This window comes from Sus scrofa, chromosome 2, assembly GCF_054392235.1.
Source record: "Sus scrofa isolate SSC_HxYL_T2T_F1_AM1 chromosome 2, Sscrofa_HxYL_maternal_Yorkshire_Landrace_v2.0, whole genome shotgun sequence".
Lineage (NCBI taxonomy): Eukaryota > Metazoa > Chordata > Mammalia > Artiodactyla > Suidae > Sus > Sus scrofa.
Genome location: NC_139384.1, coordinates 136049463 through 136072316, shown reverse-complemented (window position 1 = coordinate 136072316; position 22854 = coordinate 136049463). Strand labels below are relative to the sequence as shown.

Sequence of the window (22854 nt, the reverse complement as noted above, 5' to 3'; positions counted from 1 at the left end):
TCAAAATGCTGCACACAAGTCTGAGACTTCATAATGCACTGTCCACAGAGAAGGAAGGGCTTGAAAGCGAGGGATTCTGAAGGCAGCAAACTCAAGAAGCACTGCTCTGAGGAGAATCAGACAAAACACTGTACACCAGCTATAATGGAAAAAATAAAAATCAGTATAAATGAGAAAAAAAAAAAAAGATACTTCCCTTCAGGGCCAACAGTGTAAGTAAAGGAAAGAAAGAGAAATTAAGGACCCAACCATGACAAAAGAAAATACATGGAGGGAGTTCCTTTCGTGGCTCAGTGGTTAACTAACCCAACTAGGATTCGTGAGGACGCGGGTTCAATCCCTGGCCTTGCTAAGTGGGTAAAGGATCTAGCGTTGCCATGAGCTGTGGTGTAATGGAAGACGTGGCTTGGATCCCATGTTGCTGTGGCTATGGCACAGGCCAGCAGCTATAGCTCCGATTCATCCCCTAGCCTGGGATCTTCCATATGCCATAGGTGTGGCCCTAAAAAGCAAAAAAAGAGAAAATACATGTAAACCAATACCTCCTTATCATTGTCCATTTAAAAAATGTCACTTTGCCATTCTGACATAAGATTGGTATGGATATTTATAATATTGTGAATGGTAGGGAAACCAACCACATTAGCTAATAACCTGACAAAGGTCATAAAAGACAAAACTGTTCTTTCTGAGAAAAGATTTCATACCAACTGGAAAACTAAGATCCGTTTCTACACCTAGCAATAGATTTTACATAGCAGCTCTGTACTTATTCCAAGGACACACTCAATGTTGAAAGATCATATGATACCCTCACATACTAAACTTAAAAATGGTTACGGAAATTCCAATTAAAAAAATGCGAAAGAAAAGACAGCAGTTCAGTGCTTACTTGATAATTTTACACTACACCAATTCTAATATATGGTGTTAATTCTAAGTAAAATGACTAAGAAACATTTAACTTTCTTTATAAAAAACTAATTTTAATGCCTTTTTTCAGACAAGAGTATTCCTCTTAAATTATAGAAAGGGTTTTCTTTACTTTAAATTGAATTTAACAATTTCAAATAACTCTGAAATTTCAAATGCAGAACAAGATGCATTACTCCACATGGTAATATGCAATTTTTTTTTTTTTTTTTGTCTTTCGTCTTTTGTCCTTTTAGGGCCATACCCACAGCATAAGGAGGTTCCCAGGCTAGGGGCCTAATCAGAGCTGTAGCTGCCGGCCTTCGCCAAAGCCACAGCAACGCGGGATCCGAGCCGCGTCTGTGACCTACACCACAGCTCACGGCAACGCTGGATCCTTAACCCACTGAGTGAGGCCAGGGATTGAACCCACAACCTCATGGTTCCTAGAAGAATTTGTTAACCACTGAGCCACAAAGGGAACTCCCGGTAATATGCAAATTTTATATCAAAGTCATAAGATGTGGACTTTGGAAAAAAAAATACCTAGATACATTTCAATTTAGAAAAAGAAAATTTCAACACTTCTAAAACAAAGAAATGTTAAATATGATCCAAATGAGTAAGGGGGAAAGAGAATGACAATGGTAAAAACAAAACTATTCTCAATTAGATAACCATGGATCAAGAATAAATATTGGGAAAACAAAGATACCCGAGTTACATAACAGGCGCTAAATATGAAATACTGCACTAAACAATTTTAAAGTGAGTGCAAGAGATTCATATTAAACCAGACAAGTGAAATGAACAATTTTACACAACTATACAAAAATGGTGCAAAGATTTTTCATTTAAAAAACATGTTTAGGAGTTTCTGCTGTGGCACAGTGGGTTAAGAACCCAGCAAAATCTCTGTGGCAGCTACAGCTATGGCTTGGATTCCCTCCCTGGACTGGGAACTTCCATATGCCACAAGTGTGGCTGAAAAACAAAAAGAAAATAATACTTAAATTTATCACCAATGTAAGGGAAATTAAAAATACCATTAATTTACTAATCAAATGCTAACTGAACTTGGCTTCCAAAACTGGACTTAGTTTAACTTCTTTAGATTTCCTTAAAATAATTCAAGTCTGAAAATCTTCATCTTCGCATCAGTGAAGAGGGCTCTGTGTTAATGTGAAAAACATACTTTTTTTTCATTTTTAGACATTCAAGCCAGCTTTATTTTCTGGAATCAGTATAGTCTGTTCATTTTATTTAAGCTTTCAATTATCCAATCAATCTGAAAGATGAAGTAAAGCATTAACTTTAGAGTATCTATGCTAGGTGTTACTAATCCATTCATAAAACATTAGAATTATAAGGGACTTCGCTGTCACATAATTCTACTCCTGTGTAGGAAAGGGTTAACAACTCAGCAGGCTTGGGCTATCCAAACTGCACATTCCTGAGGAAAGCCTATCTTCACGACTGGCCTTTGGCCAGTTCCTAAGAAATAACTTCTGAGCCCTTGGGCCATAGGCTTACCAATTTCATCAGAGACTTTACCCCAACAATGTGGTTTATGGTGACCATGTCTTTGCACTGGGGAGCTGAAGTCTGACTAGTTGAGGTGAGCTATGTAGGTGATTCACACCTATGAGACGGGGTCCCAATAAAACTCGTGACACCAAGACTTAAGAGAGCTTCCCTGCCTAGCAACACTCTGCCAAGTGTTGTCACCTATCACTGCTTGGATTGTGGCAATTTGAACATACTGCGAGAGGGCATCTGCAAGCTTATGCCTGATTTCTCCTGGACTGCCCCCCATGTGCCTTTTCCTTTTGCTGATTTTAATCTGTATCCTTGAACAGAAACTGTTACTCTGAGTATGAAGTTTTTTTTAAAGAATCTTGTGAATCCTTCTAGTGAAACATTCAACCTTGGGGACCCTCAACCACTCAACTTTATACAAGAGGAAATGATAACCTAAGAAAGTTAAGAGACTCATTCAAGGTTTTACAACAGGGCTAGAACTAGAATCCCCACGTTTGCTTTCTACCATAGCCTTTTGTCAGTGGTGGTAAATCAGAAACTGCTTTAATTCTTTCCTAATCACATTAAACTAACACTGCTAGTTTAAACTAATCAGATCCATCAGAATATTCCAGTTTCTTTATTCCACACTGTGCCAGATGCTACAGCTTTGCTTATATTCAAAAGGACAAATTTAAGTGGAGTTATGTAATACCAATTTTGATTACTCAGCTATCTCATCTTTCTACTCTCCAGAGCCTTTGGTCTGAACAAATGAATATACTGACATAACTATATAACCAGTGTAGCACTGCCCCTAGCTGAGTGGAGAAAGTATGTTTGCAAACAAACTACTCTTTATCAGGCTGTGGATTAAGACAAAAAGTAACTTAGAGGCAGTAATCAGGCTGGTACTTTTAGAAGCTCTTATTAAGGTTGGGCTTTTAACTTAATAAAATATACAACATGTTTGTACTTTCCATAATGTGATTAAAATTGGAATATGATGTTTAGATTATGATGGGTTAATCCCCAATACCAGGAATGACAAAATGCCAAGAAAAGTCTGCATTCTCAAAGTTTTTTTTTTTTTTTTTTTTTTTGTCTATTTGGAAATGAGGCAAGAAATACATTTCTCTGCAATAAAGAATCTGAAATAACTCATGAGAGAGCAATTGACATCCAAATTCATGCTTTTCCACAGATGGGAATCTCATTATGGTTACCCTTCAGTGACAACAAAAACCTTATTTCCTAAATATTGTTCTACTGTTTCCTAAATACAGTACCAGATGGAATTCAATAAGGTTATACTCTATCACCATATTGCCAAGGGGTTTTTCCAAATAAAAAATCTTGTCTTCCTCCTTTACTTATCACGTGTTATCAATGGCAATTAAGCATCTCCAGCCTCTGCTACTCAGATCAGACAGCTCAGAGTCATCTGACACTGTGGGCTGCTTCGTCATGCTTCTGTTATGCTCCCATCCCCCTTTCCACTTTCTCTGCTGTAGTGTCTGTTGAATTTAGTCCCCTCCTTTGGATTACCTTTATCCTACCATAGCTCTGAACTTCATCATGGATTGTGTGGATTATAATAGAATAACTGGATTTCCTGCCACCAGAACCCATAACTCCAAGGCCCTTTACGTCATTGTCTTGAATACAGAATGAAGCCAAAGACCTTCAGTCTGATGTTGAATCCTTTCATTACCTGGTCTCAGTGCATCTTTCCACTATCACAGTGCTCTTTTTCTAGGATTCTCATATGCTATTCATTTGGTTTTATACAGAATCCCCCGAATAAATTTCCTATTCTCCCATTTCAGTGTCTTTGGTAAATAGTCTACTTCCAAAATTTTTATTGTGAAATACCTTTCTCTAACTGGCCATCTACTTTTCTCACTCCTTTCTCCCCAATCAAGATCTATTTATGTTTTAACTCCTGGTTTCTGAATAGCACTAAAACGAAACCAGGGTTCTTAAAGAAATGGCTGATTACAGAGCTGAGGCAGGAAAAGCATAATCCCTCCAACAATTTGTTATGCCAGAAAGAGAAGAACTAATTGGGTACTCTCAAAAAGTCACAAAAGCTGGCTTAGAAAGGATACTACTGGTCAAATCTGGTGTCAAACAGACTAATGAGAGCAATGAATCATAACTGCACTGGCCATATAATTTGTTGTTCAAACCAGGACCCATTTGAGAGTGAAATGAGGCTCCATTAAAATTATGTTGAGGAGTTCCTGTTGTGGCTCAGTGGTTAACCTACCCACTAGCATCCATGAGGATGCAGGTTTGATCCTTGGTCTCTCGCTCAGTGGGTTAAGGATCCGTTGTTGCCGGGAGCTGCAGTGTAGGTTGCAGATGAGGTTTGGATCCAACACTACTGTGGCTCTGGCACAGCCCAGCAGCTACAGCTCCAATTGGACCCTCTAGCCTGGGAACCTCCATAAGCCGTGTGTGTGACCCTAAAATGACAAAAAGACCAAAAAAAAAAAAAGTTGGGCTCAGTGATAATTACCAGAACATTAGGGAAATCTGGTCATGTGACCTAATTATAACACTTGCCAATTCTTGCTGTCTCTAAATGTTATTTTCTCTTAAAGCCACTTCAAGCAGGCTTTTGCCTCAATTACTTCTCTATTCTTGTAAGATAATTTTCTACTCTAGTGAAAGTCACCAGTCTCTATGTTGCTAAATCTAATGACCAAGACTTGACATATCCACAACAGTTGACTCTTATCTTCCTTGGCCTATTGCTAATTTCCAGTAAATTAATTCCTTTCTCCTTAATAAAGTTTCTTCATTTGACTTACAGAACCCATACTATTGGTTGTTCTATCTTGGCCTTCTTTGCTTGTTCCTCCTTCAATAAAATACCTTAACAGTAGACCAAGATTCAGTCCCTAGTACTCTTCTCTTCACTATTACCTACCATTTAGTGATTCTGTTCAGTTTCATGACTTTAAAGATCACATTCATGTCAACAACTCCTAAAAGTCTCTATTTCCAGCCCAAACCTCTCTTTTGGAGTCCAGAATTATGTATCAAACTATCATCTTCTAATCCTTTGTACTCTGCTCTATTTTTTCCACAGTATATTATCTACTAATATGTTCATTATATCATCTTCTGTAGTCTCCTAGAAAAATAAATTACAAAAGATCAGGAAATTCTATCTTCTCCCATCAGGTGGATCATAGGAGCCTAGGAAAGAACATGTCATTTAATAAATATTCAAAAATACTTGTTCACATAATATATATTCATGTTTTTTTTTTTTTAGCCTACTACTATTATAAATTGTAAAACTGAATATCTCAGTATTGGTTACAGTATAAACCGGACCTACTAGTACACACTGCTCCTGCTTGGCTTATTATTATTATTACTATTTTTTAAATCTCCTTGACATGTGTTTATTACTTATATAATTAAATTTTGTTGCAACCCACCTTAGCAAAATAATTCTTAAACTTCCTTAGAGTGAAGGTATTTACTTTCTGAAATTAACAAATATATACACACATATATGTATCATATACAGTATGTATAAAGTGTATGTGTGTATAGATTTATACATACATATATAAAAAGTAGCTTATCCCCCAAGAACATACCATGAATGATCCTGTGCTCCTTTCACTGTTAGACTGAAGAAATAGTAACCGACCAAGCAGCCAGTACAGCTAGCAGTTTGGATTTTAAAAATTGAGTTCTTAATAAAGTGTAGGAGGAGCCACCACTGCTACATAACACCCCACCCCCTGCTCCACCCCACCCCAGATCTCCATGGTTCATGGCAATAGATATTTATAATTTTTCTCGTCCATGGGCCTATAGGTCTGCTGGCTTGATTCCAGCTGGGCTTTTTCCACCTATAACATTCTGGGACCAGCAGCACCTTGGGCCATATTTCTTTTCCTGGTGATGGCAGAGGAACACTGGGCCTCTGTTTGTGGTATATCTGCTGATATTACGCAGGCCAAAGGCAGCCGGGCTTATTACTTTTTACTTTTCTAAATAAAAAAAATTGTATAAATCCTGTAATCTTTATTCTTGTACATGTTGAGATGTCAATCTAAGTCACTATCATACCTAACCCATAACTTTCTGTAGGTAAACTAGTAAAACTATCTAAAAACTTTGCATCTCTTCATCCTACAAGCACTTTCTTTACAATTTTCCAAAACAAACACAAGGAAGCGATATAAATTTAAGTCTCCATTCTACAATGTGTAAAGTATAATCAGTCACTTTTTAAAGACTCAGGTTCATACTAAGGAAAGCTTTCCTTGAGTCTTCAAAGCAATACTAAGTGGTTTCCTCAGATACACCTATCAGTGATCTTTGGGCTGTACTAAAACTCTGTTTACATGTCCAGCTCTCTCATTAGACTATAAGCTTCTCAAGGGCAAGCACCATATTAATTTCTATATTTCTATAAACCAGCAGAGTATTTGGCATACAAAGTACAGAACTAGCATATTTTTCTTGAGTTAAAATACTTTGTTCATGAGGATGGTTCTGAAATGACATGATAAAAATGGGCAAACTTTCAGGCAAAGTACAGGACTAAATAATATTTCCGAATCCTACAGTACTAAAACAATAAGAATGATTTTGGTACCAGTCTAAAGTCACAATGCAACAGGGACAATGATGATGGACTGTGCAGTAGAGTAGATCTCTGTTCAGGAACTCTCTGTCATTGAATAGTCTTGGCATACCTTTAAAAAATGGCACTGAAGGCAATGGCTCTCTTTCATCTAGGCTATTTATATGCAGCGGTCTTAAAATATTATAAAATGTAACGAGAGTATTTTGTTAGGAACATTGATACTGCATATTTTATTTAATTCCCATAGCAACGAAGTCAGATAGAAATTATTCTCAGTTTTAAGATGAAGAGACAGAGTCAAGAACACACAATTAGTTAATGGTACAAAAACAGTATCAACTCAACTTGCTAAAAATTTCACAAAATGACACAAATGGCTTTATTCGTCTTTGTTTTTATAATATGAAATAACATGCAAATGACCCGACATAAATAAAGATGGAATGCAATAGACTGTTAAAAACTGATTATCTAAGTAATATATATAAGATAAAGTAGCAAGGGCAATTTCTCCTCAGTACTGTAGATCTTGATGGTGGGAAAAATAAAAGATGCACAAATTACTGGGGGACCTTTCTCAAATTGTACAAATCTCCCATCCATCCATACATGAATCTTCAAGCATCCACCCTCTACCTCCCCCCAATAAACTCACTGTCTTACAGATGGTGAATGCTGTGATAATGACTCACTCTGGTTTTGTTAAGGGCATGTATGAAGTGGAGAATTCTGCCTTGTTATCAGATAAAGCCAGACAGAGAAACTTAAAAACAAGAATGTACAAACTATGTGGAGGGTGACTGTAGTATATAGACAGAAAGAGGGATGAGAGATAAAGTTGGGAAGGGAGAGGCCAACTGATGAAAAAGCTTTTACTACTACCCATGAGGAATTAGACCTGGTCTGTTAGACAATAGGAAAAGAAATAGGAGAGTGATATAATAAAACAAAGCAGGCTTAGTTACTATTAGGAAATTTTACTAGTGTCAGGCTTTTGCTGGCAGCCAGTTAAAAGAATTACTAAATGTCAACAAATAATAGTCTCTCCTTATCTGCGGTTTCAGTTACCCATGGTCAACGGCGGTTTGAAAATATTAAATAAAAATTTCCAGAAATAAACAACCCATAAGTTTTAAACTGTGTGCCATCGTTCTGAGTTTCTGTGATGAAATCTTGTGCCATTTCAATTTGTCCTTCCTGGTATATCAATTATCCCTTTGTCCAGGTATTCTGCTCCTTAGTCACAGAGAAGCCATCTCCTATCAGACTGTCTGCTAAGGTATCACAGAGCCTAAGAGTAGTGATACTGGTAATTCGGATACGCCAAAGAGAAGCCATAAAGTGTTCTCTTTTAAGTGAAAAAGTGAAAGTTCTCGACTTAAGAAAGAAAAAATATCAAATGCTGAAGTTGCTAAGATCCACAGTAAGAATAAATCTTTAATCAATGAAACTGACAAGAAGAAAAAGAAATTAAGGCTAGTTTTGCTGTTGCACCTAAAACTTCAAAAATCATGGATAAGTGCTTAGTTAAATAGAAAAGGCATTAAATGTGGGTGGAAGTCATGAACACAAAACACGTCCCAACTGACAGCCACATGTTGTACCAGAAAGCACTGAGCCTATACAAAGAATGCAGCAAGGGATCCACTCATGCTAGTGACATCAGCCTTACTCCAAATAAGGTATGGCTACACAGATTCAGTAACAGGTTTGGAATGGAAAATATAAACATTTCTGGAAGAGCTACATTTGCCTATGAAGAAGCCACTGTCCATTTCTGGCAGAGTTGAAGAAGCTGATTAAGGGAGAGATCACAAATACATAGTATATTGTTAAAACTGTTCTATTTTCTTATTAGTTACTATTGTTAATCTCTTACTATGCCTAATTGATAAATTATACTTTATCACAGGTATTTATGTTTATGAAAAAAAAACATAGTGTACACAGTATTGGGTGCTATCTGCCATTTCAGGCATCCACTTAGTGTCTTGGTATGCTCGCAGATAAGGGAATATGTACTGTCTCCACTGTACTTCCAAGCTGACTTTCATGTTTAAAGTCGAATATTCATATTACAAAAACTAAATAGAATTCGTCTTTCAACTATAAATTATCTTCATCAAGATATGAAAATAATTACTGACATGAAAATAATTACAATTTCAGTGAGCTAAAAACAACTTCCACAATTCAGTAGTTCAAAGACTTGCATTTCACTTAAAAGTAGATATTAAAGCATAACCACCTTTGAATAATTTGGTCGAATGAAGCTCCAAAACCACCTTGTCATGATATAGTCCTATCTCTCAAAGTAGAGATAACTTTTAGAAAAAAACCACAAAACCACAAAAACACCCCCTGTTTATCAACACAATCAGATTTTTATGCCCCTACCCCCAATCTAAACTTTTCTTGGCACATAAAACCCTCACTCTGTCATGTTCAAAGAAGAAGGCAGAGGAAATAAAACAGAGCAATTATAGTAACCCAAAGGCTGTATATAAAACACTTCTTCATTTGAAGGGTAAGTCAGAGTAAACAGATTATTTCATTCTAGAGTTTCTCTTCTAACAAAATGACTGGCCTTGGCATAAAAGGTTACTTTTTTTGAAGTAGAATCCAAACATCTGTTTAGTAAGGCATTATTTGTTGCAAATTTATTAGGAGTAAATATAAGATGTAAAAATATTTTTATGTCTTCTCAGAATAGCATGTTAAGAATAGCTAGAGGAGGTGAGAGTATATATGTACGTATTACATTTTTATTGTTCAGTATATCAAATTTAAAAAGTTCCAGCTTGATACCTTTACTTTTTTACTCCTAATTTTTTTAATCTACATATATTTGCGAGTTTAGTTTTCCTTACTCAACCCTAAAGAGTTAAACAAACAAAACCTAAAATTTAATGAACAATTACACAATCCAAGAGCACATTTTTAAACCCACAGTGCAGCACCTAAGAAAACTGATCAAAAGGCTTAGAGAAATAATATTAGGTGATTAAGGCGTCTTTCTGTATAATTCTAGAAGTACGACTAAGATATAAGGATGTGCTAAAAGGGATACAGGGATGTGTTAAAAGAGAGCAGCCTTTAACTGAAAGAACAGGAAAAAAATCTTACAAAATCTCAAGAAAGTCAAACTACTTGTTATTACAAGTCCCAATTCCTTCCAAGTATTTTCTCTAGTAATCTTTTTCAAGGGCACATAGGATAATAAAATACATACTCATTTCTTAATTTTATTTCTATGTGTTTATAAAGAGCCTATATCAAGTAATACTGGAATCATGTTATATTCAAATTTATTTTTAAAATATTGTGCCTAATTGGGCAAGGAATGAAGAATTTTTGAAACCCAATAATTGTACCAATTCATGGTCCTAGGAGAATTGATTATTTTGGTATTTAGCTTCTACATATTATTATTTTTTCGTCTTTTTTTTTTTTTTTAAGCTATTTCTTGGGCCACTCCTGCGGCATATGGAGGTTCCCAGGCTAGGGGTCGAATCAGAGCTGTAGCCACCGGCCTACGCCAGAGCCACAGCAACGTGGGATCCGAGCCGCGTCTGCAACCTACACCACAGCTCACGGCAACGCTGGATGGTTAACCCACTGAGCAAGGGCAGGGTGCGAACCTGCAACCTCGTGGTTCCTAGTCGGATTCGTTAACGACTGCGCCACAATGGGAACTCCCATCTTTTGTCTTTTTAGGGCCATACCCATAGCATATGGAGGTTCCCAGGCTAGGGGTCAAATTGGAGTGGTAGCTGCCAGCTACACCACAGCCACAGCAATGCAGGATTTGAGCCACTGTGACGTACACCACAGCTCATGGCAATTCTGGTTACTTAACCCACTGAGTGAGTCCAGGGATCAAACCTGCAATGTCATGGTTACAGTCGGGTTTGTTAACCACTGAGCCATGACAGGAACTCCTAGATATTATTTCTAAATGATAAACGCACACAAAAAATCCTTTATGGATAGCAAGACATTCCATTGTTTAGGAAGGCTTAACGATTCTATCAAATTTAAAGTAAATCCTATTTCTTTTTTCCCCAAAAGGGCAATGATGGTATATTATTTCACTATTATTATCACTTTTCTGTTAATAGAATCATTAAAATTACAACAAAAAGCATATTTATCATACCAAATTAAATTATTCTTGATAAAGTTGTACATTTAATTTCTAAGTTAAGATAGTTTAGGTTAGAGTGTTAAGAGTCTACTGGTTCAGACAGATTTAGATTGAATCTTGGTTTTGCCATGCTCTAGTAGTGTAACTCTAGGTAAAGCAGTTATATTACTTAATCTCCAGTTTCCGTATCAGTAAAATAGGGATAAACAGAAATCTTGGAGAGCTACTATAAAGACTGGAGATAATATATGTAGGCTCTACCAAAGACCATGACATAAAGTAGTTATGCAATAATGTATAACTAAAACTATTATCAATGTATTTATGAGCAGTGTTCTTACATCTAAAATTGACCTTCCTAGTGCTATAAATAATATGTAAGTTTGGGATGCGAAGCTACTGCATAAAACAGTAACGTTGCTATATAATTGGGATTTAATTAAACGCTATCAAGGAAACCATATCAATTTTATAAATCAGTAACATTAATTTTTTTATTAAACTTTTCTAGGAAACTTTCCTTGGTTAATTGCCAGTAAGAAGTAATCTCTTGCTCTTTAAAAAATTTTAAAGGCCCTATCATAACTTACCCTATTTTTAAAATTGTGCATACCAGCTCATTTCTCTGATGGTATAAGATTTTTGCAGAGTAGGAACAATGAATCACCCAAAAAGACAGGCTCCTTAAATCATGAAAAAATTAAGCCCACCATTGCTTTCTAATTAATTACCTCACCTCCAACTTCATTTCCTTTTAATGAACCCTCCATTCTCCTTCAGATTTCTCTTTCTAGAAAACACACATGATGACTCAAAAACCTGTGATCATCCACATTTACTAAAAAGCTTTCAACTGTAATCTCATCTTACTACCTAGTTACAATCTTCAACCATTTGTTACTCCACTTACTCCATACTCCAGCCACATTAATTCATTGAAGAAATACTTGCTGAATGTCTACTTTTTTGCTAACTAGTGCACCAAACACAGAAGAAAGATAACATTTTATCCTCAAAAAAGGAGATATACAGAGAAATTACAGCTCAATGTGGTAAACAGTGTAACAGAAATAGAATCCTGAGCACCCCTTCCAAATTACACCATGTACTTGCAGACCTATATGCTTTGTTTTTGTTGTGCTCTATTTATCTAGACTACCTGTCTGAAAACAGAATCATATTTATTTTTCAAGTTCCAACTCAGTGCCACCCATTCTGTGAGGTGTTCCCTAAATCCCATAAGTAAATAAATAGATGCTTGCTCTAGGTTCCTACAACTCTTTGCTTATAACACAGTATGGGATATACCATGCAGAGACTCATATGCTTGCTTCCCACAAAATAGTGTGTGCCCTGACAGTAGAAATCTATTCATCTGCATGCACAGTAAATTCTAATTTAAAATGTATTTAACCAACCTAAGCATATAATACGGAATTATAATAGTGGTTCTGGAAATTCCCACTCTTTTTTTCACTTGTACATTTTTTTTTTCTGGTTGCAAATTTTATGGGTCTTAGAAAATGTATGATCATTAATAAATGAAGATGCTATCCTACATTGTGATGAAGAGAATAACTATTACTGATTAACTACAACTAAAACTCTTAAGTTCTATTTCAATATATTGAGTTTCAACAGAAATCAAGAAATAAAAAGTGAGAATTTATCTCCCTACCTCACCCATATATAAAATTAATATGCCCTGCAAAGGGTTTAATTTTTATATAGGAAAGGGGAGAATGAAAGAGAACTATACATGTTCATTGTAGACTGCTAAAAAGGCATTTTTAATTGGAGCAGCCACTTCCCTTGGGATTATTTTTATTTTTTAGAAAGCTAGATAGTTTACATAATTTAATAGCAGGTAGAGAAAAAAATAAAACTCTTCATAGTCAAGGAGAAAATAGAACATTGCTGAGTTTATCTTGTTATCACAAAATATTAATTCTTTGAGTAGCAAAACATTAACATTAGTTACTCTAATAAAAAGGAAAAAAGAACAGAGTTTCCATTACAAAAGAAATCTAGCAAAGTAAAATATATGTTCAAATTAAGGAGTTTAAGTGATTAAACATAATTTGTCTTCATTTAATCCAAAATTCATGTGATATTCCAGTTGAATAAAAAGAAAATCTCATTAAAAAAAGTTATTTACTATTCTTATTGCTGCTTCTCTCTACGGCTCTTTGTCTCCCACTGTGTGTTCCAAAAAAATATGTTGTAATATTTGCCTCTTTTCTCAATCACCACATTATTCCATACCAGAATTATGATAGTAGTATTGGTTGTCCAAATTTTTTAAAATTAATAGTTGAAAAGGGCTTTGGATACTTTCACAGTTAGTAGAAATGGTCTGCCAAGGTTGTAAGTTCAAATTTCCAAAGTTACAAAACTTAAAAAAAAAAAAAATCAAAACAAAACAAAGTTAAAAAAAAAATTTATTTTTTAAAAAAGATCATGTGATACTCCTTCCTTCCTACCCTTAAATTCTGTTTATACACTTAGTAGCCTTAGAACTAGGCTTATCTCGACTGAAGCAATTCCAAAGTCAGTTCTTTATTTTAAAATTATGTGTATATAATGACTAAGTAAATGGTAATAGCACTACAAGGACTTGTAATTTTTCCTTTGTTTTCAAATAGAAACTAAGAAGGTTCAAAAGCAGATACCACTTTTATTTGCTACAACTGCTCTTATTTAAAAGACAAAACTATTTTAGGATCACCACAGACTTGATATAATATCTCCTTAGCAATAGAGCTTACAGTGAAAATCATGACCCCTGCATGTGAAAAATGTAACACTGCTCAGGATTTCAAGAGTATGAACTATTCAAAATACTGGCTTAAAGCTGTAGAAACCACAAGCCAGGAAAGCAAACTAGAATTCCAATGTGATGATCTGTTTCTAAACGTTGTATGTGAGTAAGAGAGCAGTATATTCTGATCTTTTAAAACACCATTATGACTTCCTGTTTATCATTTCAAATGTCACAAGTTGAGTACAAAAGTATATTAAATCAGAGCATCTTGCTCTGCCTTCAGAAGCAATAAACGTTCTCCCTTTAAAGGAATTAAATTAAAAGTTAAATGGTCTTAGGGAACACTGGCTAAGCTGACTATAAAATGAAGGGTCTATTCATTCCTGTTTCCAATAATTAACCTTAAAAACAACAAACAAAAACATACTATCCTAAGTTGAAAGTTTTTACTGAGGATCTTTAAAGCACCCTAAAGGTTTCAAGAAATTATTTACTTGATTTCTACAATGCATTAGAGAAAAATAATCTAAATTACAAGTCCAGATTTATAAAAGAGACTTAAGAGGGAACAGTGCTGATCCTGTAGCTATAAAAGGTCATAATGTGGGTATGCTCAAGGAATATGGGGAGGTAAACAAAGAGAGAAACATTATAGATACCTCTTCCATACCTGGACCATTGCTTGTGACATTCAGGTTTTAGACATATAGGAAGAAAATATGAATGTGGAAACAATTGAACAATTTGAGATTTCTTTTTACAGAAAGAAACAGGATGGGGAAGGGGACGAAGGAGAGAAGGTATGTTTAGGATCACATAAGCAAGAACAAAACCCATTCTGGTTCTATCAGCAGAGTCCTGCAAAGTATACTAGACCACGGAGGTAGTACTCCTTGAAAATTTCATCAATAATTATGAACTAATAAATGAACTCACACTTTGAAAATAATATTGCTAATTTTGAAAATAAGAACAACATCAATATAGATACCTAGTTCATCACTCTGTTCTCTTGAAACAGTCTCTTTATTAGGTTTCCTAGATACCATATTCTCCTGATTTTCTTTCTACTTCAGTGGCTACAAGCCTCCTGTATTTATTCCATCTCCCTAAGACCTAAATTTACAGTGTCTTGGGGTATTCAGCCTCTTTTTTAGCTATTTACAGTTACTTTTAACTTTGGCTACTTTCATTTCTGGTATGACAGATTAAGGTACTAACAGATAATATGATCAACCATGCTTCTTCCTCCCCTCAAACAAAATAAAGCAGAACATAAAACCTGCACATATTACCAAAAACCTACTTAAAGATAAAGGAGAGTAAATGGAAGAAGATAGGCTCTGATAGGGACTCTAAGCAAACTGGGAGTAAAGATGTGAAGCTATACAGTTAAGTCACCATCTTTTCAGAGAGTAACTGAAAACTGCAGGGTGCATGGTTCAGGAAGACAGGCCAAGGAGCATGTGCAACAGTGAGGTTTGGGTACGTTATCCACTACAGAGCAGGGGAAACCCAGAAGAGAAAGAAGCACACAAGGGATCCATAAGCCTGAACAATGCATGTAAGAAACGGATTCAAACTAATAGACAAATGATCTGAACTAAAGCTATAGGTGCTATCTAAGAAACATCTTTGAAACTAAAGCCGATTCCAAAAGTTAACTGATAAAACTGCCATTTGTTTGAGAAGAATAACCAGACCCAGAATCTCTAACTACATATTTTTCATAACATCCAGGATACAAGTCAAAACCACCCAGCACATAAAGATCCAAGAAAAGGAAACATTTTTCTTCTCCTCAGGCAAAAATGACTATTATCACTCTCCTTGACGTTTAAAAAAAAAAAAATTCCACTCAATGAATTAAAATCTTATCAGAGAAATAAAAAATCCCAGCATAGACAAAGAAACAATAGGTGTTAACTGATTTACCCATAGAACATCAGTCACTGGGTAAAAAGACCATAGGATATTCACATAACCTCAAAGTTATCATCTCACAAATTACCTAACAAATGCAAACAGAAAAAAAGTACCTTTAAAAAAAGGAGGAATCTGGCACACAATGTCTAAACCAAGTGATTGAAACTAAGCATTACCAGTAAAGGGAGGAACATGGATGTGACACAATGTATAATTATTATTATTAAAGATTCAAAGTATTTTCTAAAAAGTTGGAGGGAAATACACTAAAATTTCTAAAAAATGCCAAAAGGCATGCTATTACGTATCAGGGAAGAATTAAAACAGCTGTGCTGGGATCTATTCACTTCCTTTACCAGGAAGAAACTCAGGCAGAAGTTTAATGTACTTGTTAATACACTAATAATGGCTTCTCTTGGTAAATATGCTAATAACTTTTGTTAGGAGGAAAGTCCTTATTTGAAGAATGTTCTTAGCAGGATGTCCCCCTGTTAAGGATGCTTACAGTAAACAAATCCGGAATCTATGAATTTATGAGGCACGAACACTGGAAAATACCATGTAAGCTATACAACCTTGGGGTATAGAATTGGTAAGTTTCAAAACTGAATGCTGTCTGCTATTGGGTAATAACTAAACTTCCTCAGTTAAAGATCTCATCTACTCTGGGCCAAAAAGTATATGGCTGATGCAGAAAAGAAGGACCTACGGAATCATACAGACTCCTAAATCTCTCCTAGGTTAACCTGTTCCTTCTGATTGGATCTATCTTTGAAAATATTACTGAAGCTAGATTTCTAAGTAAGACTTCTAATATGTGAATCCAATTTGATGATAGGATTTTTAGGACTGGCTTACAAAAGATGAAACTATCAAAAATAAGTATAATCTTACACTAACAACACTATTAATACTATTACTTTAGTAAAATAAGTGAATTAAATGTTAATTTCACACAAATAATTAATATAATATGCTTTAGGGACAAAAAAGGTATCTTTTAACCTATGGTGGATTTGTTTTTAAGCATTCATAAAGGAAAAATAAAAAACTTAACAAAAATCATAGTATATGAAATTACAGAGAAATACCTCAGTAAATTTTTAAAAAAATATATAACGTGAAATGATGAGAAATTCTAATATATGAATATATATGATGACAAACCTCCAACCAAGGAGTGTATGCAGTCTAGAACACATCCAAATGTGCTTTAAAAAAAGATTCTACCCCCTTTACAGAGTTGTGGTGAAATTCATATGATATATACTTGACCTTTGAAACAATATAGGTTTGAACTGCACAGGTCCACTTACATGAGATTTTTTTCCATGGTAAATACTATAGTACTAGATGATTCAAGGTTGGTTGAATCTGTAGATGCAGAACTGCAGATAAAGAGGGCCCACTACAAGTTATATCCAAAATACAGGAGTTCCTGTCGTGGCGCAGTGGTTAACGAATCTGACTAGGAACCATGAGGTTGAGGGTTCAGTCCCTGCCCTTGCTCAGTGGGTTAACCATACAGCGTTGCCGTGAACTGTGGTGTAGGCTGTAGACACGGGTCAGATCCCGCGTTGCTGTGGCTCTGGCGTAGGCCGGTGGCTACAGCTCCGATTCGACCCCTAGCCTGGGAACCTCCATATGCTGCGGGAGCGGCCCAAGAAATAGCAAAAAAAAGGCAAAATACACCCAGATTTTCAACTGCTCAGAGAGTGAGTGCCCCAATCCCTGCCGTTGTTCAGGGGTCAACTGCAGTTATTATTTTGACGATGTATTACTTTATTTGATTTTACATGCTATCTCTAAAGATCATAATCTACGACATTTTCCTATTTGTGATCTACTAATGACAATCAGTTAGAAACAGACCATGACATAAGACAGGGCAATCCTAAGAGCTGATAAAGGGCAAATGATGTGTTTTCTGTTGTTGTTTTCTTTGTTTATTTGTTTGTTTTTGCCTGCACCCTCAGCATGAGGGAGTTCCGGGCCATGGCCGGAACCAGGGCTGTAATGGGAGCCACAGCAGTGACATGGATCCTTAACCTGCTGGGCCACGAGGGAACTCCACCAAATGATGCTTTTAATAATAGAGCCTTGAACATGTAAAAATAGGAGAAGAATGGAACAAAAGTGATAGAGTTCTAAAAGAGAGAAGCAAAGGATAACACAGCAAGATCTCACAGAAGAGAAATTCTCATTACATAGGAAAATTCAGCATAAGGAAGAGTAAGGGCCTCAAAAAGGACTAAGTTAAAAAAAAAAAAAAAGAGTAACTGGGTATACTTAGCTGGGAGGAATTAAAGAATCACAAAACTTGTTACATATCTTTGGGCCTTTTTTCCTAGAGGGCAAGTATCATGTTTATTAAATTAACTTAATCCAATCTCTAGGAGAATGGAACTTCAGAAGTTCTCTTCTTGGTGAAGCAGTAAAGTGGCTAATACCATCAGCTTTTTTTCTTTTTTGGCCTCCCCCTGGCACATGGAATTTCCAGGCCAGAGATCAGATCTGAGCTGCAGCAGCAGCAGCAGCAGCAACCCTGGATCATTAACCCAATGGGCCAGGCCAGGATCGAACCTGCACCCCAGTGCTGCAGAAACACTGCCAATTCCACTGTGCCACAGCAAGAACTCCATAACTTCATAGTTAGTTATAAAGTTTACCATCAAACAACTATTTGATCTTGAACAAGCTACTGACCTTCTCTAAGCCTATTCTGTAAGATAGGGATAATAATATCTACCTCATGAGATAGTGAATATAAAACACACGATATATTTACCCAGCACACAGTAAATAGTAAAAGCTAGATATATTACCTTGATATTTGAGATAAAAGATTTCTAGTACATTTTGATTAATTTTACTATATACCTTAATTTTACGAACTCCTTCTCTAGCTAAATAACTTAGAAATCTATAAAAGTCAAAAAGCTACTTAAACATTCAAAGAAAAAGGAACTATTTCAGAAGCCAATGTATATACTAGTATCAAAGCTACTAGTATGAATACTATCAGAAAAGGCAGCAAAAATTTCTTTCATATTTATACATTACACTCTATAAAACTGGAATATGTCATTTTATAGCATCATAAAGACCAGGCCATTTTTTCCTTGGCCAGAAAAAACAAACTCCCATTTCTAAAAATACCTCAGGTTTTCTTCTTAAGGAAGTCATCTTGCAACGAAATACCCTATTATCATAGAAAGCAAGTATAGGACAGTATGTCATGAACAACACTATAAAAATGTAGCGGTATATGAGCCAAGGAAAAAATTCGTCTGGAAAAATGAGTAAGAAGAGGTTTTTCTCCAAATTTAATTGAGACTATGAGCTTTCCGTTTTGTGACAATTTCTTTGATACTCCCATTTATGTGATAACTAACATTCCCTTAAGAAATTACAAATGACCTTTCAATTTTAAAAAATGCTTTGTCTTTTCTTCTTTTAGAAAAGTAGAACGATTTTGTAAAAGAACCACGAATGAAGAACAAAATTTGAAATGTAAGAAAAGCAAACATATAGACTTACTCTTTTTTCGGTTTTTATATTTTTATTTAATCCAGTTTTTAAAGAGCATTACAAATGGAGTGGAAGTCAGAGTAACCAATCTAAACTACATTTACCCTGACATGAATTCAAGGAATCTATATATCCCATTAATTTTATGAATTCAAGTACTATACCAGACTATGAACTTTAGCTTTCTTGAGGCAACAATTCTCATACATAAAGGTCTTACACAGACACAGGAAAAACAGAAACAACCAAAACAAACAAAAACTATGGTCATGACAGAGTAATATTGTAAACCTATGAACTTTATCACTGAGTCTGATTTCCTATTGCTGATGAAGTTTAACAGAAAATAAGTTTCACATATGGATCAAATAGGACTACTTTTCTTTCTAGTTAAATTAAATGCATTATTGAAAGTTACAGAATGGAAGTATTCTAAAGATTAATGAATACTTTTTGTCCCCAAACTCCTGACATACTGTACATAGGCTTATTATATATAATGCATCCTTTCCATGGTAAAATAAAATCAGCAATTATACAGTAGCTCAAAGCCTCCGAATAATTTAGGACTACAAAAATGACTATTCAGAAGAAATTACAGAGAAAAATTTAGGTAAGGAATGTAATTTAGTAAGGACCTTAGTTAAGAGAAAGTGAGAGACAAAGGAATAAACCATAACATTCTACCTTAGCGTTAATCCTCAAAAACAAAAATCTCTAAGGATTTTACCTTTCACAGGAATTTTATGGAAAAAAAAAGGTATATGAAAAAGTTTAAATGATGGGTAATACAAAGTGACACAAACAATTAGGACTCAAATATGGATAATTTTGCATGAATGACTAGACAACAGGGGGATTAAAATTTTGATATATCAAATGGATTCCATGAATTTTGCAGTCTTGTGAAAATAAAACAAAAAATCCCCACAAAACTCATACCTCACACCAAAGAATCATATCCTACATCTGCTTCTATTCAGATTAACTATGACAACTTTGTTTTATAGGATACTTTATCAACCATTCAATAGGAAAAAATGGTGAGAAGTTTTGATAATCTCAGTTAATACACTGTTAGAGAATTCTATTGCTCTTTTACCTATCACAAAACTTAGAAGTTCTACCAGAATGTAATACTCAAACATACATGCAAAATGACCCTGCAATTAAAGTAATTGCTGGTACCAAATGTTGTTTTTAAGTCCTGCAATAAAACAGTCTCCCAGACATTTAATAGTATGTCATTTGGTAAATGAAAGTTTCCACAAAGTAAGAACAGCGAGAAGACCTAAAAATTATGCTAGTGAAGATTTTGGCTAAAAGAAACAAAAATACGGATCATTTTGGTCCAATACTAATTTTATTTCAAGTTACTACAGAGCTGAATAAAATGCTGACACCACCACACAAAAATTTATTGAGTTGGCAATAGGCAAAGCATGATGTCAGCCACCAATATTACTATCCACATTACCAAACAGCACGAACTTAACTTAGACTTGAACTTAACTTAGACTTCAAGAGTAAAGTTGCAGTAAAAATCTTAGGCACAAAGGATAACTAAACATAGATGAATTTAATGTGGCATAGTTTTGACACCAATTAGTTTAACAACTTTAGTAAAAAACAGAATAATGCAAGCTTAAACATATTACAATATTCTAAATGTGTTACATTCTCCACCAAACCACACAAATAATGTCAGACAACTCAAAACTATATTCAAGTAAATTTAACATACATACATATACCAAAGACACATTCACAAAATGTAGGCTGAGAGGAAGCACACATATACACATATCACAAGTCCTTACCTTCATGGCATGGATTTCTTCGAGCAGCCGTTGTGCTCGTCTTTGGTTTTTTAACAGTGCATCTTCGGTGCCCCTGCAAAAGACACATTACAATATATATCCAGAAAACACATTTATTTTAGATTAATATCATAAAGAAAGGTCTTTCCATTTCTTTTAGAAATGCTTAATCCATAAATAACATTCTGTCATCCTGCATTGTCCTCCCTCCATCCAACACATACCCTAATTCTAACAACAAACCCAAGTTTTTGGCAAAAATAAGCATTGGCTATACATGATATTAATAATTATTACCACTGATGGTTTGCCTTCTAATTCTTTAATGGGAAGGTCAAATAATACTTTCTAATCAATCAATTAATAACACATTATATTCACATAAGTTTTGTAAGCTACAATTAAGTTTCATAAGCTCTAAGGTTGGAAATAATTTTATTAAATGAAAATTTGTTCTCTGGAATTAAAGAAATACATAAAGATACTAAATATAAGATTATATCAAAAGAAGAGGGCTATCTCTTAAGCATGTACCAAAAAAACCCCCAAGAAATTAATCAGAAGCAAAACACATCTGAAGATCTTGTAAGTATTCATGCTTAAAGCATAAGTACTATAAATAACATACTTTTCTCTAATACTAGCGACACCAAAATGCAAAATATTACTTTTTCAAAAAATTTAAACATAATAAAATGTTTTGATAAACACTTCAGCAAGGTACTAAAGATTTCAAAATTATGTGGGCAATTCAAGCAATAAGGTGATATTGGAGTTCCCAATGTGGAGCAATGGGATCGGCGGTATCTCTGCAGCGTCAGGATGTACTACGTTCCATCCCCTACTCTGCACAGTGGATTAAAGGATCCAGCGTTGCCACCCCTGAAGCACATACCCTGCGACTGAGGCTCAGATCTGATCCTTGGCTGGGGAACTCCATATTCCCCAAGGCGGCCAAAGAAGGGGGGAAAAAAGGGTAAGTTGATATTAAAATCTTTAAAACTGATTTCAGGTATCACTAGATTTGTTAAACAACATCAACATCTTAAAAAAAAAATAAGCTAATGACATAAAATACGTAAATACTTCCAAAACACTTTTATTCTAAACAAGTCAAAAGAAGAGTTTTGAAAAAAAATAAAAGAATTCATCATACATCTAAGTGAATATGGTCAAGACTATGTAAGGACATGCTGACACAATTCATCTCACTCAGATCCTATCTACACACAAAACAAAGTGCTGTGTAAGTAAGGTATTTAATTATTTCTCTAGACTCCACTCTCAAATTTTGTAAATACTGAATAAAAACAACTTTTGACATGTTATTACTTGTAGACTATTACTTTAAATGACTAACTTTTTTGACTTCAATCTGCCAACACTCCTCACAAGTTTTCGAATAACCAAAACTCGGATTCTCTTCACTTCTTTTCTCATCTTCACAACCTTCGAGAAATAAGGTCAAAATTAGAGAGGTTCTTAATCCAAGAAGAAACATACTTTATTTTGAGTATTAATATTACAGAGTAAGTCTAGCACTTAAACTACATTCATTGTTTCATGAAATCAAACTCCTTCATAAACAGTAAATGTATAAGGAATAAAC

The 22854-nt window shown here is 35.0% G+C and overlaps 1 protein-coding gene across 2 annotated transcripts in view; it reads right to left on the bottom strand.

Annotated features, from left to right (window-relative positions):
- Positions 1 to 22854, bottom strand: part of SRFBP1 (serum response factor binding protein 1) — a 66897-nt gene that overhangs the window by 32900 nt on the left and 11143 nt on the right. For both annotated transcript variants that reach the window (NM_001434932.1, NM_001244566.1), the window contains 2 exon segments: positions 21246 to 21318; positions 22606 to 22694. In NM_001434932.1, coding sequence (NP_001421861.1) covers positions 21246 to 21318; positions 22606 to 22694 — 162 coding nt within the window.